The sequence below is a fragment of the Neodiprion lecontei genome, chromosome 7, assembly GCF_021901455.1.
Source record: "Neodiprion lecontei isolate iyNeoLeco1 chromosome 7, iyNeoLeco1.1, whole genome shotgun sequence".
NCBI classification, from domain to species: Eukaryota; Metazoa; Arthropoda; class Insecta; order Hymenoptera; family Diprionidae; genus Neodiprion; species Neodiprion lecontei.
This window is the reverse complement of record NC_060266.1, coordinates 2,291,609-2,318,347: the sequence shown is the minus strand read 5'-3', so window position 1 is coordinate 2,318,347 and position 26,739 is coordinate 2,291,609. Positions and strand designations below refer to the sequence as shown.

The 26,739-nt window shown below is 46.7% G+C and overlaps 1 protein-coding gene and 1 long non-coding RNA gene across 5 annotated transcripts in view; one reads left to right on the top strand and one right to left on the bottom strand.

Annotated features, from left to right (window-relative positions):
* LOC107220763 (homeobox protein prospero) overlaps positions 1 to 26,610 on the bottom strand; it is a 31,431-nt gene extending 4,821 nt beyond the window's left edge. The window contains exons 1-4 of one of the 4 annotated variants that reach the window (XM_046744681.1): positions 23,952 to 26,610; positions 22,805 to 23,287; positions 20,856 to 21,010; positions 73 to 232 (exon numbers count right to left, since the gene is read on the bottom strand). In XM_046744681.1, the coding sequence (XP_046600637.1) occupies positions 73 to 232; positions 20,856 to 21,010; positions 22,805 to 23,287; positions 23,952 to 26,567 (3,414 nt within the window). In that variant the 5' untranslated portion in view covers positions 26,568 to 26,610. The remainder of the gene's footprint in view (positions 1 to 72; positions 233 to 20,855; positions 21,011 to 22,804; positions 23,288 to 23,951) is intronic. The other 3 variants (XM_046744683.1, XM_046744682.1, XM_046744684.1) reach the window with 3 other exon arrangements.
* LOC124295276 overlaps positions 1 to 26,739 on the top strand; it is a 214,209-nt gene that overhangs the window by 92,284 nt on the left and 95,186 nt on the right. Inside the window, exon 3 of the long non-coding RNA XR_006905174.1 lies at positions 7,326 to 7,389. This is a non-coding gene — a long non-coding RNA (uncharacterized LOC124295276). The remainder of the gene's footprint in view (positions 1 to 7,325; positions 7,390 to 26,739) is intronic.

Here is a 26,739-nt window from a genome sequence, read left to right as displayed (position 1 = left end):
CAACAACAATAATAATAATGATATGATTATAATAATAAAGTGTGCGGTGTGCGTGTTGGTGTATTTGCGCACCTGAGGACCCCATACCTCAATGTGGTTGTTGCGGTTGTAGTGGAGGTTTAGGACCCGATAGATTTCGGAGTCTCCGCCGACGTGGAGGTCGTCGGCGTTCTTGATGCCCTCCGTTACCGCCTGCCTTGCGTACTTTTCCATTTGAATGTAGTAGAACTCCCTGAAACAATGTGAGAAAAAAGAAACTGGGTTAGATGCGGAGGGTTCTGTAACCAACGATGAGAGAGAGGATCCGAAAACGGTGGAAAAGGTGATTTTTTTAAACGGCGTTGCTCGTCTCTTGGACTCCACCGAGATGCTTGCCCGGAATTTGTAAAGAGTTTAGGGGTGGAGGGATCGCGCAAGGAAAACCCGCTGATGTATCGTTTCAAAGGATATACGCGTAGGTTTGGTTAAGAGACATGTAACGAGTGAGGGTCCAAGATTGCAGGCGCAGCTTTCACAATGAGCGCCGCATCTAGAGCGACGCTTTTTTCTTCTTTTTTTCTTTCGTCGTTTCACCACGGTAGGATGCATTAAATCAAGCACTTAGTTACATACATAACTGCCGTGGTGACGGCGGCGGGGGCGGGGGCGGAGGCGACAAGGGGTGGAGGCCGCGTTTCACGCTCATTAATTAACGCAATTAAACAAACGTAAGTCGCTAATTGGCGGGTAATTAGCAACTCTGGGCGATAGCAGCAGGTGACCCTACTGTGTAAAGTCTTGTGACGCGCACGTCAGGACAACCTCAGATGAAATACAGTAGGAAGTTCCGAGTGCAACGAGGAACGAAGAACGTCATCAAGCTCCTCCTCTTAAGGGGTTGGTAAAAGGCAAACAAGAGATGAAAAACTGACTTTACTCGCCGCTCCGTCTTGCCGTCTCGGACGAAATCGACAGTCGACACTACAGGAGTTTGGCAATTTTACGCGAACTTGATGCGCACTTGGAAGACTTTGGTGATTATTCAGCGACGTTAAGGAATTTTACCGGACACCTCGAGTTCGACTGCCATGTTGAAGTTAGTAACGTTAACGTAACGAAGCATCATCGTTGTACAATCTTAGAACGACTTCCAAGGAGTTGGCTTGTAAAAATATGAAAGCGTTGTCTTTGTTATGATTTGCCAATTGAATTGCAGACAATCCGAAGATCGCGAAGTAACGATATTCCCAAACGTGCATAGTTAAAGTAACGGTATACCAACTTCAACCTCATGATCGATCGGCGGTCTTCTTTGCGGTGAGAAAAAATCAACGAAGAAGAGGATGAGTAAGAATAAGGAACCAGAAATAACACCACCACTACTTTGGTACTCCAAGGTTTACCCTGACGCTCGTTTGACGACTCCGCAAGACTTCAACGGTTTTCGTTCAGACTGTTTGATTCCAAAACGGTTGGCTTCATGGCGTTCCCCGAGTCTATACACCGCACCTTTATGTGTACCCATTTCTTGGCGTTGATTTTTAACTGTGGGAAAGTTTTCCCACCGGTTTATAGAGTGCCGAGGGGACCGAGAATCTTACGGGGCGTCTTAGGGAGGTCCTACATTGTTCCGGTTCGGTACGTGGCGGCACTTAGCATAGCCGTTACTGGGGTGCTCCTCGATCTTGGGGTGAATAAAAGACGTTGTAAGACGAACCAGCTCAAGAGTCAGGCCGTTCCGGTCCTTCGCAACTTTGACATTGTACCTTGATCCGAAGGGGTGGGGGGGATGATTGGAAGGAAATTTGGCGGCAAGATCGTATTTCCTGTTAGGAGAAGAAGAGCCGGTTCACGGTTCCAAAGTCTTGCGAACATTCCGGTGGATTTTTTTTTTTTTCTCCTTTTCGATTTCACGCCGCATCGTTCGGACGGGTAATTAGACGACGTTGACAATCGACACCCTCCTCCAACCGGGTCGCGGGTAAGGCGGAGCCTCGAGCGACCGTCGAGAGCTTATTATTGTCCTAATTATACAATACATCATAATGAATTACCCTTACCCCGTTAGCCTGACGGGGCCGGATCCTACTTATACGGCGACTCCTCTGTAATCCGGCGTTCCTCGCACTTGGCGAACGAAGTGTGGCAATTCTAGCACTCTGCCTTTTTGTCAGACGTAGGTGTGTGTATAAATCCATCCCTCTCTCTCTCTCTCTCTTTCTCTCTTCGGGTGTCTGTTTTAATTAGGCACTTCGCGACGATGCCTGCCTGCCTGCCTGACTGCGATGCAGTCGCGTTCCTCTCCCATCTATACTCAGCGATCCAACGATGTTGAATGCGTTGATGGATCGTTGAATAAGAATTATAGATACCGCCGAGCGCCTCCTCGGCTCTACTCTCTACACCCGACCGACGCCCCGGAACACAGTTGAACCACCCAACCCTGCACTCGGTAAGTGCTGAAGAGAGCTGCGTCGTCGACCCCCTCGACTCGTCTTAATTGGCCGTACACCAGATCGCGCAGTCTGATAATCAACCCCGTTTTCCCAAACGATCAGGTCCCGTTCGCTCGATCCATACGGTTCTACAAGCGGCTACCACCAAACACCGAATTCACTCGATAGACAAGGTCAAGAAGAAGATCACGGAGAACGGTGTTTCGACGAAGGCAAAGTCTTCGCTTCTCCGAGTTCGAACATTCCACCGATTGAGCAATAAATTTTTACGCCCACGTCCCGGTCTCAGCAAAAGTGCATTGAGACGTGGTTCGAAGAAGATGGTGAATGAAGAAGAAGAAGAAGAAGAAGAAGAAGAAGAAGAAGAAGAAGAAGAAGAAGAAGAAGAAGAAGATAGAGGCGGAAAAGGAGAAGGAAAAATGGCACCTCGTGTCTTCCGAGGTGTGAAAGTGCAGCCTTCGGATAAAGGAGAATTAATTGCACCGAGTTGTGTGGCTCGTCGTTGGCTGAGCTCCGGGGACCAAAGTTGCCGTTTGCCAGCCGGTGCGTGAGCTTCTATTCAGTACGGGCGTTAAAAAAGGTGTCGCAGGGTGAGCGCGGAGTCTTGATGCACCCCCGCGGTTGGGTTGACACGACTCGACTCACTCGGCGCGGCCTCTCCTCTCCTCTCCTCTCCCGCCCATCTCGGCCCTCTTCTTAATTAGTAATTAACACTTTAACGCCATCTACTCAGACTCGTTACACGCACTGCGAGGGAGCCACGTAGCCGTGCACCGCCGGAGGTGCAGAATCCGCGATTCAAACGAGGAAAACTGCGAAAATTTTTTTGCAATTACCGAAGCACCAGCGGTCGTCGCTCAGATTTTTCTTTCGCGAGGCTGACGTTTACAGTCGGTTTCGGAAGTTGCGATCGCTTCGCCGTTAAAAACTGAAAAAAGACAGCGAACGGAAATCAGGATCCTCGGCAGGGTATCGAGTCTTCTGGAAGGAGTGTTTGCCCCACCGCCGAAAACAGTGGAAAAGTGATTTCGTACTCGAGCTTCTGAAGGCAACTCGAGTGGCCTCTTTGAGCCACTTTCTTGAGGAGTTTGAAACGAGCTTTCATCGGCTTGCGAAAGAAGGTTGTTCAAAATTGGGAAATATTCTAGGCGTCTGAATTTTCACCCCGGTGGTCTCCGGTGTCTTTTTCGAACTCTCGTCGGGCGGTGACGTCGGCGTCAGATTCACGGGTGACGGATCGGCGTCCATCATCCTGTCCGACAGTACGTCGAATCGATCCAGCATTGAAAAAAGGAAGAGATAACGAAGGCAAAAAATCCTCGGACGACGCCCAAGTGCGACGAGACTGGAGGGGAGGGCAGCGATGCGGGGCACTGAAGAGTGAAACCGCTCAAAGCAGCTGCCCCTCCGCTAGGTTTCAGCTTTGAAACTGCCCCTCGCGCTCTTAGCTCGGTTCCATTCCGTTCCGTTCCTTGCCCGTTCGGTTCAGTTCCGTGCCGTTCCGCACCCCCTGGATGGTCTCCGTACCCCGCCAGATGCAGGCGCGGGGGCAAACCGAGACCCCCGTCATTGTAAGAGTCTGGCGCGTGCGGCGAAGGGCACCGAACTAACGAAATAAGGGAGCTGCCAGCCCGCCGGCTTCGGGGGAGAAAGAGAACCGAACCCCCTTAGAGTTTCTCTCTGTGTATTACGCCCGGCTACCAGAGGAGCTCATTGTTAACTGCACATCTGCCGTTCGCGCTATGCGCAGTCTCTCTTTCTCACTCTCCATCAACCTCGTGTCGAGGTCGAGACTCATGCCGTACGATTGCTGTCGAAAAAAGGAAGAAAATAAGAAACAAACACCAGACCAAACAGACGGAGACAAAAAGGAACGACAGCGATGATTAATTCTGTTCAAGGACTTGTGGTAGGTACCTACTAGCTGTGATTCTCATTGATTCTGGTAACCCTTGACTTCCTTTTTCACGACTGCCGTACCAAAGTATTATACATCAAAGACTTCAAGGATGATAAAGGAAAAACAACATAATAACCCTGACACTAGATCGATTTAAAATAATTATCGAAGCATCTGAGATTTGCCTCAGTGAATCACTGGTCAGTGTATTCTAGACTCCTTTTCTGCAAAGTAGTCCAAGTATCAGAACAGACCTTGACGGTTCATCTTGTAAAATCGTCTGAAGCGACTCTAGGATTTGTTTCTTCTTATATAGGAGTCGCTTTCTCATCGATGTCTGTAACGATCGACAGAACAGCACAAACTGGATATTGAGACGATAAAGTGAACGAGATCGACAAGCGTTCTTTACCAAAGTTGTCGATCTTCTTCGACTCAACCTTCTCATCGTTCGACTCGTGAGAATTTTGAGATTCGCCCGTTCAGCGATCTTCCACACGCGCGGAGCCTGAAGAGGAACGAATTTTGCGCATCTGTCGGTCAACCAGTGTTCGTTCGGTGCATTCACTCACCCCAACCAAGTTCCGTCTGCGTGTGTCTAGAAGGTGAACGATGTTCGTGTGAGCCTAATACCCAGTGGGACGACAATGAAGTAGTTAAGTCCTCGGTGCATCGGCTGAGTACACATAGAGAGAGAGAGAGAGAGAGAGAAAGTCGTTGCTGTGGGCTGTGGGTTACGTACGGAAAAAGCATCCACACGCACGCGAGTAAGCCAACCGGGGAACCCGGAGTTTTACGAGAGAGAGAGAGAGAGAGAGAAGCATGGCGAGCAAGGGTTACCTAGGTTAGGGACTCGGAAAACATCCTTTGTCGAAAAACTCTGCCGGGATCCCTTTCCATCCCCCCCTCGCCTCTTTCGCTTCTCGTCCGACAGTCACGAGACCAGAAGGAGAGGAGAGAAGAACCCGGAGGGATAGCGAAAATCAATATTTCTTTGTCGCACACTATGTCCAATATCCACAACACGCGGCGCCATCCCCTTTTCCAACCCCCTTTATCTTACGTATTCATTCGTCTGTTCGCCAAATCTTTGACCATTGAGTATTTCATTGAGATTTGCATGACTCTTCTTCACACGGTCTTTGGGTATATTTGTTCTTCTCTCTTTTATCTGAAAATTGAACAGTGTTTTTTTTTTTGTTCTTTCAATGTATATGCACGAGTTTTTTTATTCCGATCTTTTACTGTAACGATCAGGATAAAACATCGGAAATGCGACTGAATCTGTTCAACCTTCGTTACCTTGGATTAAAAACACTTTTATCATCAACAATTCGCTGAACGTAACGAAGAAGAAATACGAAAAAAACCGGTTTCCCAACCCTTTGAAACTCTCTATCAATCGTCGTATTGAATCGTCTCGATCTCGTTTCTCGGTTATAACCGACGAAGCGAGGAAAAATTACTGGTTTATTGAGTCACCCCGAGGCAGAGAAACCGTAATTCTCAAGGTTCCCCCTCAGTTCGGCATCGTGTTCGCAGTTGGAACGGTAAAAAAAAAAAAGAAAAACTAGCGAAAAGAATGAATAGAAGGAACCAGATAAAAAACAAAAAAAAAAAAAAAATGAAGGAAAATTGGGGGAACGCCGTATGAGATCATCGCAAGATCTGATCTATCCGCGCGTTTGCCGGTTTGGGGGTGAATCGGACGGCCGTACTGCGCCGCAGGATACATTATACGGTGAAGTAGTAAAACTTTGGGGACGCGAATCTCCTATGCTACGACAGTGGGGCAGTAGGTTAGGGTTTGGGGGAAACGTGCCGGGGTCGACGAGACGCGCACCCTCCGTTTCGGCCCGCCGCCGTCAAGCCATTACCCATGGCGTAATCGTGAATAGGATTTACTAGACAACTGTTCTCGCCCGGCTCTCGAAGCTCATCGTTGGCCCGAGGATTGCGGGCCGCGATGTTCGCTAACATCGTTATTACAGAATCGGTGGTTCGAACTTTCTATATCTAAGAGATAGCCGTTCTGCTTGTCTTACTTCCGATTCTTTTTCTACTTATTAAGGAGTGACAGGCGTTTTAAAGACCCTAAAAAGAGCACCGTCATTTTCATTTTATTCTTTTTTTATTTTCGATGGAAGGAAAGCTCATGAGATGATAATATCTAAGGAAGTTGTTAGGTATATATGTATGTATAATATAAAAAATTAGTATCAACAAATGTTAAATACTGAAAATTTGGATCTGAAAAAAAAAATCATCACTTAATCCGATCTGGTTGCCATTTTTTAATAGTTGTCGACATTGATAACAATTTTTTGTGTTATGCTCGAATGTATACCTATAATAACTTCCTTAAATATTATTGTCTTGTTACCTTTTGTTACGTTCAAAGAAAAAATAAAAAATAAAATGGTGATAAACGCGGTCTCATTTTGATTGTACAATGGCGTTGCCCTTTGAAAAAAATAATTTTGACGACAGCGATCGGTGAAACACTGAGAAAATAAAACACTGTTTTATAGTTTCAGAATTACTTTTAAGGTGTTGCAGGTGGTTAATATAAGTATAAGGTTTTACTTTAACACGGCTTAATTGCATTTTATGATATTTCTGACTTTCAATATTTCACATAGTTCTGGGAAATTGATCGTTACATTGAGATTAAAAATGTTAAACTCACGAAAACTGGAGAGCTTTGATTTGGAAAGCTGTCAGTGTAAAGAAAGCGTTCCAAATTCATGGCTTAAGCCTTTAAAATACATTTTTTTTCAGATCAAAGGTGACAATTGTTTTGTTTCCTGTAAAAATATTTTTTAAACCGACCAGTTCGGACGAATGAAATTTTTGTTGGAATCAAATTCACACAAGGACCATCAAATTTCAAATTTCTCTCTAAACTCTGTTAAAATCATGTCAGTTTATAATCAGTCTCCCAACTCGATTCTATTTCTCTAATATTTGTATCTCGCTTTCTGTTCCAGACGTCTCGAGAAAATCTTTTGAAAGCAGTTCCGGACTTGAAAAATCTCTTCAAAATTCGGACGGGTGAGTCTTGTTTTATTTCTCTTGCGACGCGACCGTTTCGTTTCGTTTCGTTTCGTTCGATTTATCGCGGCCTAATTGTGGCCCGTATTTATTCCACACGTAAGATATTGCTGTTCACTCTGAAGTGTAATGCAGAACGTAATAAGCACGCGATGTTCCTACTTCGACGCCCGCATGCTTAAACCGATTGCTTTTTTACCTTGCATTGTGTCTGCTAGGTATCGTTCTTCCTTGGCATATGGGCGATTTGCATACGATACGACAGAGTGAAATGAAATAAAAAAATTGAAACACCGTACGTTGCGCGAAACGATCCTCGACTCTAACAATAAATTTATATTCGGGGATCAATAATGCGTCTGTAAATCTTTCACCTCGTAGTCAAAAAAATTTTACACAATATTTTCGAAATTTAGAGTGAATGAATTCTCCGAACCTGAAACGAGATATTTTTGAAAAAAAATTATTGAGTTTAATAAAGGTTTGAAAAATGAATTCCGGTTTTGCTTCTTCTTTCATTGTGAAACGAAACGTGAAACGAAATAGAGAGAAGAATTTACGGGTAGATAGAGAAATTTCTACGTTGCTGGCACGCGACAGTCTTTGAAGCTTTGGATCGACGTTTTTGTCACTAAAACGACGCTGACACGACCAGGCATTGAATTGCATATCTGTGATTAACTCTTTTCGTCTCCTTTTCACCGTGTTCGATCACACAGCTGATATGTTTTAAAATAATCGATTCAACAATAGCTTGTACATCAATTTAAATGACGGAATATCAGTAAACAAGGTGATGAAATATTCAATTGAAAATCCATACTGGAATATAAGAGAAGACTGATTCTAAGCAGGCGACAAAAAGAGATGAAAAAGAAGTTCATCACAGATCGTAGATACCTAACAAGTCTTGAGTTTGCGAGGGTAAAAACTACGTCCTGCACTCTCGTCTGTGTGCGTATATCACGATCAAGTGCATGAAAAGCAAGAAGGAAAAAAAAAGGAACCAGCAATTTGAATGAATGGTAGAAACGGTTCTGATAAGCTTGAAAATTTAATTCCGCGTATATCGCGTTTCCCGTTAGATTCGTCGTTTATACATGTGTGAGTTGTCGTCTCTCTCTCTCTCTCTCTCTCTTTCTCTCTCTGTCTCTCTCTTTCAACCTGCATAATTTCACGTGTCGGATAAAAAATATGCACGTTTCACTTTATTCACCTGTACGTGTGCGTATGTCTGTGTGTGCGCGCACCATAATACCCATCATATACGTAAACGAATGCACTTTGCCATTCTGCATTTTCCCGCGCGGCGCGTCTGCAGCGGCAACAGCGAGTCGGCCGGAGGGGTGGAAACTCGCTTCGAGAACGCGGATGAAATAGGAAGAGAGAGGAATCGGACGCGAAGGGTGATGGAGGAGGAGGAGGAGGAGGGCGAAAGAGGGATGGTTTCAAAACGAAATCAATTCGGGATGGCCAGTGCCACCCTTTCCTCTCTTCTCCTCTCCCCTTCTCGCCTCTCCTCCGCTTCCCGCCCGGCAACGTCGACGCGGAGAGGTTGTCCAGGTAGGCGGGAGAGCCGGGCATCCTCAATTTTGACTTGACACCGCGAGAGAGGTCGCAAAATCGAAAACGTGTCCGTGGCGCTCCGCGTGCTTCCTCCAATATTCAGGAGACCTCGTCCGCATCCCCCGAGCGACGGATTGACCGAGGCGCACTAATTTTCCCACTGCCAAATTTTTAACCCCCCACTTTTTTTTTTTTTTTTCACCGTCCGAACGCGAACTTCCGTCACTCGATGACGTCTCTGCGCACGGCAGAGATTTATAAAAATTCAAACTCCCCTGGCGGTATCGAAATGTCACGGAATTTCAACCGGCGAAATGCTCTGCGGAATTTTATATCATACAAAAATATATGTACACGTACGCACTGTTGGAAATAATTTAACTAAACATAACGTCCCGGCGGGTTTTCTATATAATTTATGTTATTTGTCATATTTATGTTCGTAAAAATGAGACAAAATTTTGTAATTTGTACTTTTGTTTTTTTTTTTATCACTTAGTAATGCATTTGAGTAATGGTTAAATCAATGAAAAAACTTTATTCGACCTGCTGGGACATTTTTTTTCTAACCTTGTGTACGTTGTTGTCCACGTTTGAACTGTGTTTGAACGTTTTTTTTTTTTTTATAATCTACTCAGTTTCACGATAATCTACGATGGACGTGTTTCTGCTGTCGTAGAAAATTTTCTGGATTGTAAGTGTTACCACGTTGAAATAAAAATTGGCCAACAGTGACCACAGAAACCGTAAATCACTGTTCAATTATAGTGTAAAATGACCGAATGTAACAAGACGTTGTCAATTTATATTTGCAAATGGTTAATAATAATAATAATGAAAAAGCCTATTCCTAAGTCTGGAAAGTAATATGAATTTACGTTCACTCGATATCGAGTGGTTGGTTATTCTTTTGTTTTTGAAAAGTGGAAAAATTACTAGAAAAGTTATGTTTTAATATCCAAAGCTGCCGGTTGGTATTTTTTCTTTTCTCACAATGATTGAAAGAAGAGAGAAAAAAAAGAGAAAAAAAAACATGCTCGACTTTCTCCCCACCCCTCAGATATCTAAATAAAAATATCACGTGTAATATTCTCATCGCGGTAAATTAGAGATAGTTTAGCGTGCCTGGTCAATAAAATACCAACGTTCACATATATGCGTATAATACACGGTGCGCGTTGGTAATATATAAGGTTTAATACTGAGATGTTGGTTCCAGGATGCTGGATGACGGGTAGGTTATAAACTTTTTTGATAAACTGTTTTTCACCGTTCTCTCCTTGTTGCTTTTTTTTTTAATCATCCTCCCCGTACCCACGTTTCGTATGTAACGTATACATATACATGTATTATTTTTAATTTCATCCTTTCTCCTCTTCTCTTTCTTTTATTTTTACTTCCCCGTCCCCGCCCTCTTTTCGTTCTTCTTCTTTCTTCCTTTATCCCGTTTCTGATATTTTTTTTTTTTTTTTTTTACTTCCCTCCCCCCCACCCCCCATCCTCCATCATCCCTATTTTCACCTCTGTTTTTCCCTACGTATGCACATACGCACGTACGTGTATGTATTACGTTATTACGTATGCATGTATCCACGCTTATACACCGGTGGCGGCAAATTAAATCCTCCGTGAAGTCGGGAGGGGTGGAAAAGTGGGGGCGCCGCCCCCGACTCGCGGCACCATCGACGGATACAAAGCCGATTAGGGCGGGACAGTAAAGCATTATCATTTCACATTTTTCGCAGCGTTGGTTGCCCGGGTCTCTCGCTTCTCTTCTCTCTCTCTTCACCCCGCGCCCCCTTACACCCCCTCAGACCACCGCCCCCTTCTACCCCATCGCTCTTTCCTGATCGCCACCGATGCGGGGCCTTCTCTACGCAGGTATGCTCGTCGCATGCATACCCTTTCTCTCCCCCCTCCCCTCTCTCTCTCTCTCTCTCTCTCTCTCTCTCTCTCTCTCTCTCTCTCTCTCTCTCGCTCTCCACTCACTCCTTTTTCTCACTTTTTCTTTAGAGTTCTCTCCGTCCGTCTCTATCGCTCTCACGATTCGCGTCATTTCCTACCGCCGCTTCCATATGGACCTTCCGTCCTCACGTACCTGATCTCCGTTTGTTTTTCATCTTTTTCTCCCTCTCTTCGCACGCCGATAGAGATTTATTTGTTTATTGTTTTTTGATTTGTTGCCGTAAACGTCGAGGATTTACTTCGAAAATGTAATTTTTTGAAAATATTCACGGATATTACGACGAGCAAATTTAGTGGTAAAAATATATGTAAATCGGAGAAATCTACTAAATATCAGAATTGATGAGAATTGGTTTTTTTTTTTTTCAACACTTTCTAAGATATGGTCCCATTGCGCGGAAGATGGAGAAACGGTTGAAGAAGAAAAAAATCAAAAGTGACATCAAATAATCGTAATATTCGGGAAAATGATGAAATTTTGAATTGGACTAGAGATTTTTAAAAATTCGGCATAATCTTATACTGAAATATTTTCTACAGATCTGGCCAAATGTTTGTTAGATTTTATTATTAGTCTGGAAATTCGACAGATTCTCGATCTACGGTGATCGCTCCCTAACGAAATTAAAAAGAAACCGAAAATAAAAAAACTAAATCAATTTCCACCCTGTCCAAACTGCGACAAGTACCGTGGGATAATATTTGGGGCAGGGACTGTACCGCACGCTTTGCGCCGTATATATTAGCCTGCAAGTAGCGGCTCATAGCCCAGGATTAGCCTTGCAGTGGCGATGCTTACATCCCCCTGTAAAGCCACCCCCTCTCCCCCCGCTTTCCCTCCCTTTCCCTCTTTTTCTTTCTCCTTCCCTTTTCTCTCTGTATATCTCTTGCCTGTATTTAGCCGCAGATACGCGCCACGCACACAGGTCGCTTCGGCCTCCTCCCTTCATCCCCTTTCATCCCTTCATCCCTTCCTTCAGACAACGACGTCGACGGCTCGCGTTATTCCTACAGATGATAGCCCCGCGGCCACGCTTCGCATTGTCTGCAGCCTCTGCACTCCGTTCGCTGCACCGCCGCCGATATCCGACCAACCCGAAACACAACCCCCGCGACGAAACCTGTATTTATCCCCCGCGTCCTGAACCTTGTCTTGTTCTCTTTATCCTAGATATTATTATCAGTACTACCGCAATTTTTCTTTTTCTTAAATCGGTAGGGAGGTTTACCGCAGGAAGACGGATCGATGTGCGACTAACATATATTTTACACGATTTCTTTGTGACAGAAAAAGTTTAGTTTTGATCATTCGAGTTCAAGGGATTAGCAATGAAATTAATCGAGTCATTTTACAACACGATATGAAAATATTTCAGTCGGTACTTTCTTGACGCGAAATAGTTTCATAAGCTTCGTAATCGGAAGACGACATAATGGAGAATGATAATATGAAATCGTTCGAGATGGATCGTAATTTCCTAAAACTGAGGAAAATCTCGCGTTTTAACAATCGTTTAAAATCGCATCATAATATAATACAGCACAGGGTGAATTTGAATCGTCGATCAACATTCAATCGCCTCAAACCTGTTTCAAATCTTTCGAAAAAACCACAATCACAATCAGTTCACGATCGGTATTGAAATGATTTAAAATAATTCTGAGATTAGATCAAATGGTCCGAAAGCAGGGTTCAAGTTCGCAAGAACGAATTATCGGACGTTCAACGATCGTGCCAACAGCGTGAATCCGGTGCAAATCGGATGAAACTTAGGGGGAGCCGGTGAATAAAAGCAGGCAAGTATCGATAGATCGCGATCGATCGCAGGTCGATTGAAAGTAGCCTCTGGAACATCGCGAGCCTCGCGTATGGGAGCGATAAAAATGGCGCAAAAGGGGTTGGGAAGGGTGGGAGGCGAGGGTTGATGCCTAGCAGTCTGCCTAGCCGGGCAAGAGGGTACCAAACGCCCACTAATTAGTGCCAAGAACGTAATTAAGTAATTTTTAATTAAGTGACTGCCGTTTACCCCGAGCGGCGCAACCTCCGCCGCTTGCCAATCCGTGTGTCTGCCTTTCTCTGTGTGCAACCGCTACTCGCTACTCGCTACTCGCTGCATGCGCCGATGCTGATCGTCGGCCGTGTGGGGTTGGGTACCTTGTAAGCTCTGCTTACCCCGTTGCAGCGTCGCTGAGCTCAGGGTGCGCCGTTTAAACGCGGACGTAACGCACCGCCTATTTGTAATGCGCGATCCGTCAAACCCCATTTTCATTTCCACTTCCGCTTTAACCTCTATCTCTCTCTCTCCCCGCTGTCCACTACGTACGAATGTTATTTCGGCGTTTTCCTCAACGTCTCGACGTCGAATCCCCTTTTTCTTTGTCTGTTTGAATTTCAATTTTGACTTGGCTGGCTCAAGTTTTTTTTGCTGTTGATTTTAATATTTGACCAATAACAGAAAAAATTATACAAATATAGATTGTTTTTTTTTTTTTTTTCTATTATTTTTTCGTGTTAGAACTCATTTTCCAGGGGCGGGGTTGAAATTTCGAATTTGACAAATTACGCGAATGAAACAAACTTTGACAAAGTTCCGAGTTGCGAAAATGAGAAAATTAAAAAATTTGAAACATCGAAATTCTGAGCGATCGAAGATTTTCAGGTCTGCGAATTTTTGGCTCGATGAAATTTCGACAGTTTGATCTTTCTTTGTTTTCGATTTTCGATATTCTTACGCTCCGAATCCCGGTCATTCTGATTTTTATACCCGCTTATACACACCCTATTCGAATGTTTCTTACGCACGTTTTAAACGATTCATCTCTTCCTCGTTAATCTATCCGTACGTAATACATATTACGGTTATACGTCCGTTGAAAGAATAACGACCAAAGCCACATTTGCCAGAATTGAGAAAACCCCGCTTGCTTAGAACTTGTCGCCCCCACATCGACAAATGAAAATCGTCAAGTTTTGTTCACGAATCGCGAATACCTGGACGAAATAAAAATAAATAGAAGAACGATTATCGCCGCGAAGAGTCGTCGGCCTGCTCCGAAGAGCGAGCTGCATCCGTAATGATTAATTCACGTTTAATTAGGGTAGGGAATGATTCACCCTGGGGTAAAGCGGGCTGGTTTATAAGTAAAGGGAAATTTCTGTGGCACAGGGTTTCCGGTCGGGGTAGGTCGGCAGGCAGGCATGGTAGGCGGTTATACTAGCCGAGGCTCAATCCGGAGAGAAGGAGGTTGGTGCACCAGTCAGCGTTGCAGCGGTACCCAAAGAGTTGCCACTCCATTGTGCCGTGCACTGAGTTTTTAATTAAGGAGCTGGCGAGAAATTCTCGAGATTCTGGTTATACTCGTATATATATACACCTCCACGCTTACGCGACCAGATTCTTCTACATCTACGTTGTAAGTGACTGACGTGCCGAGTTTCCGTGTATACGTAATATACGTATATGTAACAGCGGCGGTAGAAGAAGTATGTAGAAACGCGTCGACTTATTTTCTTTGCGAACGGAAGTCGAGGCGTTTCGTATACGTGTGCGCATGTGTCGCCTCCACCTATACAAACAACGAAAACTATAAATGTGCAGAATTACCTTCCTTTCCTTAGGTACGCGTATACAATATTTCCTTTCATCGCGGTGCCGCGAAGGTGGGTGGAGGCCCAGGAGAGTTGGGGGTAAAAGAAGAAGATGGAGAAGGAGATAGAAGAATTGAAAGAAAAGCGAAAAACAAAAAACAACAAGAAAAAAAAAAATCATTTCACGATGCATCGCGTATCCGAGAAACTTCCCAACCAACGAACCCTTTCGACTACTGCGTATCCTCAGCCTTAAAGAAAAGTATCGCTAACTGGTCTTTGTCTGAGAGCCTCGGGCCGGAAAGTTCAGCCTCTTGTTATCGCAGGTGTATTAGTGGTCTGGGTTTTTCGTCTAACGTCCGTAAGCTACTCTTCGCGTCTACCTAATTCCGCATTTTCCTTTCTCCGTTAATGTTGCCTTGATCTTTCTTTCTATTCTCTGTGATACGCGGTTTTTAAAAATCAAGATTTTTTTTTCCCCTCTCTCTCTTATCTTCGCGACGTAATCCAGAAATTCTAGAAAAGTTGAGAACCCTGCGGTTCCACGGTTTTACTCTTCGTACGATGTGTGCTCATATGTGGTTCCTTTGCGTCCCTCCGCAATGCACAATGCATCGAGCACGCGTGTCTTTTGTACAGAATAAGAGCGGCTCGATTTTTTTATTTTTTTTTTTCTTCTTTTTCTCTCTCTTTCTTTATTTTTTTCTACCTTTTCACTGGCTTTTTTTTTTAATGCAGCGAATTTATTACCTCGCTACTATTCCACCCGAGCCCCCTTTCCATTTTATCCCTCGCCTGTTTTTTCTCGTATTTTCCCCCCCCAACATCACGTGCGTGGAAAATATGTATATCTGTGAACGGTTATCCTCGTTTTATCATCGAAAGATTTGACTGATTTCGTGAAAACCAAGGATTAAAATGACAAACAACGAGATCTGTTTTCTACGAAAATTATCAGCTACCGTTCGACGATTCTTGAATGAGACAAAGTTTAACTTGCATGTGTGTAAAAGAAAACGAGGAGAATAATCATTAACGCATTCGCGAAGAGGGTTGAAGTGAAGTATTTTTTCTTGAAGAGGGTAAACAGGGAGAGTGCTTCGTCGAAAGGCAAAGGGGACGGGGGGAAAAGGGGGTCAAGTGAACCGCATTTTCTTCCGGTACTGTCTCAGGTACCCTATCCATAATCCAAGGGAGTTTGTACGTGTGATTTCGGCGAGGCAAAATTGCAGCACCGACTACGTCGTCCCGAGTGAAGTTTGCCCCGGAATTTTTCTCTTAACTTGTTGTGTCCCTGCAGGTTGCGTTCTCACAATAAGAGAGAAAACGTCGAGCCCCGCGTCTCACATGCATGCAACCGAGTAGCTCGTGCATTATGCCAGACACAGCCAGGGCTGAAGCGCGTGTCAGGCGGTACGCGAAAAGGGATTCCGGGCAACTCCTCGTCTCCGCTGTTGGCTAGGAGGCAGAGATATGGGGGCCGACTTTAACCGCCCGAGTAGCAAAGTGGGAAGGCAGGCATGCAGCCAGTCAGCCAGCCATCCAGCCAGCCAGGTACCTACTGCCTACCGGTGTTCGCTAAATGGCCCTCGCTCGGCACAATCTTCCGGGATTAAAAAAATCCACGGAGAAACAAAGAAAGGAGAGAGAGAGAGAAAAAAAAAAAATTAAAAGAAAAACGACGAGAAGAGACGAGGAGCGAGGAGAGGAGAGAGGAGGAAGAAGGAGGAGGAGGAGGAGGAGGAGGTACAGAAGCAGCCGGCGGACGTTATACCCACTGCACCACCCCACGTATGTGCAGAGGAGAGGAGATTGCCTCTCGAGTTACCCTGCATCCCGCACGTTTATACCCCCCACCCCCAACGTATAGCTATATAATACTACACGTTACTCCTACGTTTGTCGTCAAGATTACGTCGCTAAATTGCGCGGCTGTTTTAATTGGGTGCCTTTTCCTTTTCCTTTTAGCTATTTTTTCTTGTTTTTTTTTTTTGAAATTCTTTTTTACTCTACCTTTATCGTTTCTATTTCTTTTTTTACCAACGTTTGTTTCCACCCTTCGAAACGATCTCTCGGGGTTATTTCGAAAACGCAAGGATCAATCGATCTATCCGGTAAATGAACACGGCAAATCCTACAAGGTACGAATAACGAGTGAAACTGTTATTTTACTCGAAGTTTTATCATTCGACCTCGATAATTGGGCATTACCTGGATTTCCCCACTTAGCTTCCCACACTGAGAAAAATTTCATTTGTTATAGAAGAGTTATAGTTGTACTAGAAAAATTGAGTAAAACAGGTATCATTAAAAAAAACTGTTTGAATATTGTCGGTATTACGGAAAACGAGGTACGCCTAACCATTTTGCGCTATCGTCGATCCTTTTTTGGTTATTGCAACGCAAAATCAGTTTGATCAGTTTACTCTACTTTTTTAGTTAAACAAGGCTTAAAATTTTAGTTAAAAAGCATTAAATTTTCGCAACAGTTGCAAGAAAATATAGTAACAGTGATCGTAATGAGAAAGAATAGTAACGGATACTAGACTTTCCGGTATCGGCTAAAAAACTAATTTTCATTTTGTACCTAGAAGTATATTTTTCGATTGTGGTAAAAAATGAAAATAATTAAGGACTGAGCGGTAACCGGAGCTGAAAATTTCTCTCAGTGCAATCCGGCCCCGACTAGATTTCCAGCTCCAAAATCCCGGGGGCAAAAATGTTTTGAAAAAATTTGTTTCAAGACCTGTTCGTGATACGGTCGGAAAATAAATATCCAATTCCGAACGGCAGGTTGAGTATTAGCGTGCGAATCGGACACACGGGATCTGCGGATAGCTAAAAGGCGGTTTCGTGCATCGGCATGAGATATATGGAGAAAGAGAGAAACGTATGAAAACGAGGAAAAATAATCGGTGACACGACAAGACCCGCGTAGCGGAGCTGACCATTATACGACATAAAATTCCTTCCATCTTCGGATAAGATCTCTCGACTGTCGCGCGTGTCCTTGCGTGTCCTGGCTCGGCATCCGATAAGGCGTCAAACCCCGGCCCGCCTTGCGACCAGCCCCGTTCCACCATCCCCACGGTATTGCCGTATTGTATTTTATACCCCATTCCCTCGACTCTATTCCAGTCTATTAACAACCGATTTCATTAAACACATTGCGCGTACATTTGTAACACATTGTGTTATTTTACGTTTCTTCGTTTTTATTTTCATAGGGCTTTTTTCCTCATCGTTCACCTATTTACCGGTATGTATGTACCAAAGAGATTTTCTCCGTAGATAAAAACTTACGCGGCATGCCGCAGTGAAAGAAAATCGTCGGTTTTTAGACTTATGGATTGTCCGGAGATGACGATTACGTCTTACCAATCGGGTCCACATCCACTAGATTAAAGATTCGAGATTTCTGTTTTCTCATTTCGGTTTCATATTGTCTTACCTTTACTTGTCGCGAATTTTAAAGCTCCCCGATTCTTCTTCGACAGTGTCAGATAATTCGCAAGCATTAACGAAATTTACGATATTTATTAAGGATGACGGAGTCGAAAGTTTAGTCGAGAAATCTTGAGAACAGAAAAACGGGAAGATGAAGGTTGAGTGAACAAATTATTTGTGATAATTCGGGAGATGACAGGCAGTTGAGGAAAAAGGTAGACGCCTGCTGGTTTACTAACGACTCTGACGCGTGACCGATAACAACGATGGCGAGTAGAGTAGAGCAGCAGACGACGCGGTAGGTCGCTGCGTAAACGGTACGGAAATTCGTGTTTAGAAAATTAGCCTGTCATTTCCGGTCCCCTTCTCCGTAGGAGGAGTTATTCGTCACCGGTGCAAAATACGCCACCGCGCCGCAGGTGTCGGGCATTCTCGCTGGCTAACAATAAGTAAGAACAGGGTGGAGGAGGTGCTGTCAGAAAATAAAGTAAATGTAATACCTGCAGCCTGGAGTTGGCGGAGGTGGAAGCGATAAGATCTGCCGGTGGGACAACGCCAATCCTGTTCTAAGGGGGTTGGTTGAAAAGCAGAATAAAACTGTAATAAAAAAAGGAAAACCACCACCCCGCGTACTCGAAACACGCGCACGTATATCTGTATATACTCGTATATTTTATCGTACCTACACAGACAAGCGCGTAATTGACAAACGTCAAACCGGACAGCAGCGGGCCGGAATTACACCGTGAAATTGAAATTGCCCCGTTGTCCGACAACTTGGTGTATACCGTGTATAGATATTATTACGAGACAGAGAGAAAGAATGAGAGAGAGAAAGAGAGAGATATATACGTCGAGATATCTGCGCACGGATAGATAAGCCTGCGAAAAAGCGTGACTGAATAAATTCGATGGCCGTTTAATTATTCAAACACCTTGCTCCACATACCCACCGACTCTTTTCACCTACTCTTCTAGTCCGAATAACACGAAAGCCTCTCACTCAACATCGCCATTCACACTTCGGGCCGGACTAACTTGGAGCGTGAATCAATTTATAAATTCCGGATTCTTAGTTAAACGTAGTCTTCGGTGTTCTTATGATCAAGATGAGGCGAACGATTGAATAGAGAGAATGAGTTTCACACTGTTAAATTGACATCAAAACCATTAGCAGAGAGCGTGAACCAAACATTAACGATGACTTCTTCAACGTTGATCATACGGTCAAGACGAGACGAACAATTGAATCTCAAGCAAGATCAGCGAGTATCGAGCTGTTTATTGATATTGGAGGATCAGTCGAGAGTGCCGAACCCAGATTTTTAGTACCTAGTATATACGCGATCAAGACGAGGCAACGAACACTTTAGCCTCGAGCGAGTACCAAGTTGTTTGCATTCGATTCGACGATTGATCGGAGCAGAAACTAGACGGTAATTTGAATCCACGTGCACGCCAGTAGATACGACACGATGCAGGTTCGGTTTTATGCTACGGACAGATGGAGATACCAACACACACGAAAGGCGGCATGTGTCCTGATATATGAGATTAAATATTTAATATCAGAGAAAACTGAAAAACGTAGGTAGCGGTGGGTGGGAAAGGTGGTGGGTTGCACCCCCGTATGTTCTGGGCAGTTCCCTCTCGTGACAAAAGTACAACACCGTGGTACTCCCGCCCGTCTATAGGTACCGCAGGATAATGCCGGTCGACATTTCCGCATAGGAAGCCGTGCATTAGGCTATCAGATCAAACACGCGTGTGCTATACGAAGTAGTATCAGGAAGGCGGAGGGTGAAAGGAAAGCCTGCTTTACGTGATTAGCCGCAAGGAACCGCGGCTTCGCGTTCACCCGACAATTCCACACAAACACCTGTTCAATTCGGCAAACAAAATCGAGAAAATAAAAATGAAGCAAATCCTATATTCTCCGGCCCATTTTATTATCCGGTTTTTTTTTCAGCCGGTTCGTTACGAGAATTTGCGATGATGAGCGCGGAGCGGAGGATAGCCGGGAAAGTTTTTGGTCCGTCGTTCATTGGCGGTGGTTGAAGTTAGGGGGTCGAAAGGCCGATTTGTGTGTGTGTGTGTGTGTGTTGAAAAGTTTTTTTTTTAACCAGGTCCAGTGAAAAATTGCATCGGGATCGTGGGCGTTCTCGTCTCTCCCTTTTTGCCTCATCCTCCTACTCCTGCTTCTCTTCTCTTTGCGTTACAAAGCTAATTATGGCCTGCTGAATGGATGTATTTTTGAACATTTGTCGTGTCGACCTCGGGCGTTTCTACCTTGCCCCGCAACCCTCGAGTCAACCCTTTCGCGGAATAACGACTCGCGAGGAGAAAGATAGAGAGAATGAGAGAGAAAGAGGGAGAGACTCGCCGGCGTCGGAATACTCGAAGGACCCGCGCGACTTGGCGGCGTTTCGCGGCTAACGTTGGGCTCGATAAGAAAGGCGCTAACGGGGCGATGATGAATAAATAAAGAGACTGGGACGGGGTCGAGCCAGTATCTTCTGGATCTGTGGCTACTCAACCTAATTATAATCAGGCTAATGCCCGATGGCCAGTGCCAGCCTGTTCTCTCTCGACCTGGCCAAGGTGGAGCTTTGGTGGCGTCCTGGGATCGCGAGGTCACTTATCCACCGCTCCTGGGGGGTAATTAAGATTCGGACACACCCACCGCCTCGTGACAGTACCTCTCGTCTCCAGGGTGAGGGAGTGGTCAGCTCGCCTCTGACCGTAGTCACTTTGCATTAAAATGTCGTGCCGTTGAGGCGACACGAAGCCGAGGATCGCGGCATGTCGGATATGCGGAGGTGATCGGGAGACCGTCGACAAGACCCTGCCGGCTCCGAACGGGAACGTATCAAGACTTATCGTTAGTGAATCCACCTACCTGAAGTTGGAGAACCACTTGACCAGCTGCGCCGTGTTGTTCTTGTTGAACTTTATGTCAGGGAAGTACATCTTCAGAACTGCCGATGACGGGTAACGGACCCAGAAGAACATCAGCTTCGCCTTGCGCAGGTGCATCGGAGTCAGCGTCGACGAGTTCACCGTGGTTAAGGAAATACTCGTGAATATCTGGTGGGTTTTGGGTTCGAGGGTCGTTCGGATTTCGGGTGATCGTTCCCGATATCGCAACTCGCGGTATCCGGTGCGTGGCACATCCGGAAAAAAAAACAACGAAAACGACAACAACAACGGAATATAAAACGAAAAGAAATAAAAAAAAAAATAAAAAAAAAAATGAAACACACGTATTACCCACGGAGTTTCTTGACTTTGAAATTGGATTAGAAATCGTACAAGGTGGGTGAGTCGCGGAATAGGTATCTAATATCGGAGGCAGGTTGACCCCAACGATTGGCCGCAAGTCTCAACGGAAGCCTTACTTTTTCCTTAACTGTAATGGGATCTCCCGATGTGGTTTCATCGCATTCTTATTCGCTTAATCCCCGATGTTCTCTCCTTCTGTTTTACGTATATCTATATATTTTTCACGTCTTTTCACCCGCCGTGTTACCAATGAATGATATCTGGCTACCGTATCGAGTTTCCCGACCTACGTACGACTATATAAGCCACCCTTGCGTACGCCCGATTCCCACACTCCCCCGCCCTCTTCCTACGAACCGATTTTAAAAATAAAATATCAAAAAACGGTGCCAATATTTAACAAGGGAATCCGTCAGTCGCGGCGGTGCGTTATTTTTTTTTTTTTTTTGTATTCGCGCTTTTTTTTCGTCCATTTTTACCGAGTTACCGTCGACCTACCCCACGGAAAAATAGCGGCATTGATTTTACATCAAAGGCTTGCGACAAAAAAGTGACAAAAAAGTTGTCATCGTCAACGATGAAGCGCCGATCGAACATTGAGGCCGCGTGGTATGAGCTACGGGATGCGGGCTTGTGTCGTTGAATGAGCTGAACGCGATAATCGGGGTTGTCTCTGCGCCGTGTGTTTTCCCCTCTTTTTGATAATTTCTTGCTTACTTTTTTCCGTCAAAATTACGCCAAAGTTCAGCCTCTCGGTATATCCCATCTAACACGCGGAGAGCCGTTGCCCTGCCCACGGATATGAACTTTGTCCGTCCAACTTGGCTCCCGGAAAACTAATCTGACCCGCCTTGCTGCTGCTGCTTGCTCAGTTTTAAAACTCGAAGGCAGCCCCCGAAGGCCGTAAGCAAACCCCGCGATATTCAACCCTGACGAACTTTCCACCACTCGTCGTATCTACTCGTAAATAGTTCTCTCCGCTCATCTCGCTGTGGTCACATAGCTCGAACGGAACGCCATGTACGTAATAATATCTGTCTACGCGGATCCTCAAAAATTCGGAAAGGAACCACTCGACAATTTTGTCATCAGTCTTAGATTGACGGTGAATCATCTGTCACGATGGAGCAGAAATCTTCGCTCGGTCAAAATCGATTCAGTTCATTGAGACTACAACTATTCTATTCTCCAAAGTTTCCGAGCCAAGTGTAGCTTTTTATCATTACTGTCATTCTATAGATATCACAACTCGCAATATTGGAACACCTTTGAAATTGAATGAATTTGGTCAATTCAAACAGCCTCGTTCCGACCAGCTTGTAATAATCCTTGGAACAACTTGACGATAATGCTGAAGGATCGTCATTCGATTATGATTTCACACAGCAGGAAAAATCGATCGTGCTTCATCACTGTGTGACGGAAACTTGAGAGCCTACGAGTATACATATGTTCATTCACCGTCTGCAGTTAATTCCGGAGGATCGAAACGATTGTTACTTTCCGAACGTTTGAAGCTTAGCGAGAGTTTTCATTATTGCGAGAACAAGTACTAGCAAAGGATATTGTAGGCTGAATCCCATCGTAGCTGATGTCCCCGGAGTTGCAATCGCTCCCCCGATCGTTACTGTCCATCCTGAGGTGACCGTAGTCCGGACTGCCGTGTTGCGCGGCGGCGAGGAGGGCCGGATGAAGCATCGCCGGGGGGTGAGGTAGGGGTGGTGAGTCCCTCAGTTCGACGCCACCCCCGGGAGGACTGGCCGGCAGGTGATGAGGCCCAGGCGGCGGAACCTGACCCGGGTGTCCGCCGTGAGGGTTGAAGAACGGCGAGTAGGGCGAGAACACTTGGCTCTCGTGGAGGCTTGGGTTCGGTATTGCGACGCTGGTCGGTAGCGAGACCGGCAGCATCGGGGGTGGCGCGTGGTACGGTCTTGGGGGTGGCGGAGGTGGAGGACTCTCGCTGCCTCCCTGGGGACCGTTGCCATCCTGCGCCAAGATCCGGGATACCGTTCTCGGTGTGATCCTCGTGTCCGTCACCTGGAATTTAGACTGTTTTATCGGTCGTTTTTTCATTTTCGTTCAAGTCCCAGGATCGTCGAATATATGATAAAGAAGACGAACTATGATATTAGAGACATCAACAAGGTTTTTCCTAACCCTCTTAACATTATTTTCTCTTTTTGTTGCAACATTTTTTTTCTCTTCTAACTAGATGCTACCTATTCGTTTTTAGATACAAACTTTTTTCGATCTTTGATGAATTGACTTCTGAATCATAAAGATAATGCGATTCTTATTTATTTTTTTTTTCTAACTTGAAGCGTATTAATAAAACTTTTTCAGTAATTTTTTCTCCAGTTATAGCACACGTTCTTACGGTTACGGTCAAATCAAGACGTTCGGAGACTGCCAGAGTCTATTCGAACGCCTTCTCAAATTTCTTTTCTTTTCTTTTTTTTTTTTTTTTTTTCAAAAAACCCCCCTCCGACAAATCAATCAGAAGTAAAACCAGATATTTCATACATCCGTCTAGATAAAGAGTCTCTACGTTATGTTCAAGTTATAGTACGCGTCGAAAAAAAGTAGCGAGCATTTTTTCTTCATCTCCGTGTGACACTCCACGCGATACTTGAATTAAATCAGTTCTACACGTCCAATCGACCTTTTGAAATGTAAATTATCGGAAAACAGAGTCAAAGTTATATCTTCTCACCTTATGCCGTTTCTTTTTCGGTGTTATGACGAGCGAAAGGGCCTCATTCTGTTCGGCATCCCTGCTGTCCCGTTCATCGGCGGCCGCCCTCATGTTGCAATACTGTTCTCTCTGGGCAGCTTCGCGCTGCTGCTGTTCCCTCTGCTGCTGTTGCTGGGCCTGCATCGAGGCCATAGCGTATATCGTGGGTGGTTTCGGGGTTTGAAACATAGCGCTACCGGCCCTAACGTGCGGCGGTAGCTGATTTATCTGGTTTATATTGTTTTCCGTGGGTCCGGAGTGGGGCCCGTGTGGTCCCATCGATCCGAGCTGAGGAAATCCGGGTTGCTGCGAGGGCGGGGGTCCGCCATTGTGTGCCCCACGGGGCCCGTTGGGTCCGGTGGGTGGCTGCGGCGCGGCACCCCGGTCGACGACCTTGGTCCTTGGCGATTTCCGTTCGAGTAGCTGACTGGCCAGGAGCAGGTCCTTGTTCAGCTGCTCCGCGGCTGCCTGAGCAGCCTCGCTCTGTTTCCCGACGAATCTCCGCTGCTGAACGAACCTTGTTACGATACTGTCTATCAGGTTCGTCAGCGACGAGGTTATCTCGGTCTTCAGTATGTCCGCGAGACCCTCGAGATCGGCCCCGGTTATCTGGCTCCCCGAGCCCCCCGCGGCGCCTCTAAACACCGATAGCCTCTCCTGGAATTCCTTGTGGTGTTGGAGCGGCGTCGAGGTCTGAATAGGGGGTTGAGGTGTCGCGGGGGTCGCGCCGACGCTTTGGTTCTGTTGCTGTTGCTCCCGCTCTCGCTGGCTCGGTGGCTGTGGCGAGTTCTGTTGCTGTTGCTGATGGTGCTGGTGGTGTTGTTGTTGCTGCTGTTGTTGCTGTTGCTGCTGCTGTTGCTGCTGCTGCTGCTGTCTCACCGCCGCCTCTTGGTGCTGCTTCATCCGTTCCAGCGCCGCGTGCTGCTGTTCGAGGTACAGCTTGTGGCCCATGTGGTACATCGCCGCGGCTGCCGCGTGCGGATGATCGGGAGGCAGCGTGGGCAACCCGTTGTAGGGTGGCGGATGCGGGCGCGGGGGCCGCGGGGGTGGTTGCGGTTGCTGCTGGGGGCTGGCTGGCGCTTCGCCGCTCTCACCAGCCTCGGCCTCCATGCGACTGCAGAGCTGAACGTACTTCTGTTGCATCTCGGCAAGCTGTTCCTGCATCGTTCTCAGCTGAGACTTGAGCGCGTCCTTCTCGACGCGCTTCTGCCGTATGGTGGCCGGGTCCTCGTCCTCGTCGGTGTCGTCATCGTCGTCCAGCATCACGTCGGCCACCCCCTGATGGAGCACGTGGTGCACCTGCTGCTGCTGGGGGTGGTAGAGCTTCCGTTTCTTGCACCCGTTAACCGGGGGCGGTTGCAGCGCCGGACTGCATCGCATCGTACTTACGATATTCTCGACTCGCGCGCGTTTTATCTCCGTCGACGGCGAGCTCGCCTCCGTCTTGGGGATGACCGGACACGGCGAGTGACTCGGACTCCGCTTCACGCTCGCCGCTGACGCCGCCGCTGCCGCCGCTGCGGCCGCTGCCGATTCCTGCAGCTCCTCTTTCACCGTCACCGATACCGAACGCGGCACTGACGGACTAGGCGGTAAACTTTGCTCGCAATCACTGCCGTCTAAATTCGCACCCGGCTCCATTCCCGCCTCCGCGAAAGCCTCTTCCATCGCCCTAGCAGCGGACGCCGCATCCTCGGCACTGTCCTCCGCGTCACCGGGCATCACGACGTCCCGCTCGACGGCGTGAGACGAGCTCAACATGTTGTTGCCGTCAGCACTGTCCTCCCCACCACTTTGCACCGCGCCACCACTAATGCCACGCGCACTGACGTCACTACCGTTGGTTTGCTGCTGCTGCTGTTGTTGTTGTTGCTGCTGCTGGGAGTTTTGTTGCTGGTGTTGCTGGGACTTTAGAAGCTCCGTCGTCGTGTTATTGTTGTTATTGTTGTTGTTGTTGCTGTGTATCGAGTTGTTGTTGGTCGGCTGTTCGGGGACCGATAACGCGGCGAGTTTCCGCCCCTGCAGTATGTCGCGGAGCATGTGCTGCGTGAGCTCGGCGGCTGTGGCTGGGTCATCGCAGTTAACGGCACCCGGCTGCAAGCTCGAGGCCGAGTCCATGCCGGCACCGGTCATCACGTGGCTGCCCTCCGGTGGCGATCCGCCGGCGTCGCTTGCCTGCTTGACTTGCCGGCCGAGTATTTCGTTGAGCATTTTGGCGGGGCCAAAGCCCGACGCACCGAAAAAACCGAAGGCCGCGTGGCCGGAATGCTGGCTCGCCGGCCCCGTCGTCAGGTGTCCTCCACCGCCTCCGCCTCCGCCTCCACCTCCGCCTCCACCTCCGCCGACACCCTGGGCTCCACCGGGTATCTGCTGCTGCGGTGACCCACCGCTGAATATCGCGCTGTACAGACCGCCGTTGAGGAAGGACGGACGCGAACTGAAGTTCGGTATGCTCGAGTAGCTGTTGCGCGGCTCGCCGGCGTCCACGCGCTGTCTGGTGCGCTTATGCTTCTTCAGAAGCTGCTGCTGTTGCTTGCTCTCCGTCGTTGCTCCGTAGAGGGCGAAACAGTCAGTCTCCTCCTCCGATGACATCATCGGCCGTCTGGTTGGTCGGCCGCCCGAAGGCCTCCGCTTCCCCTCCCCGCCAGGGCTTCTTCACCCCCCCGCCCCGTCGCACTCGATAAGCCCCACCGAGCCCTCCTCGCGTAGCCTGCTTTCGCCCCGCCGTCTCCTTCTCCTTCTTCCCTTTCAGCCCCCCACCCCACCC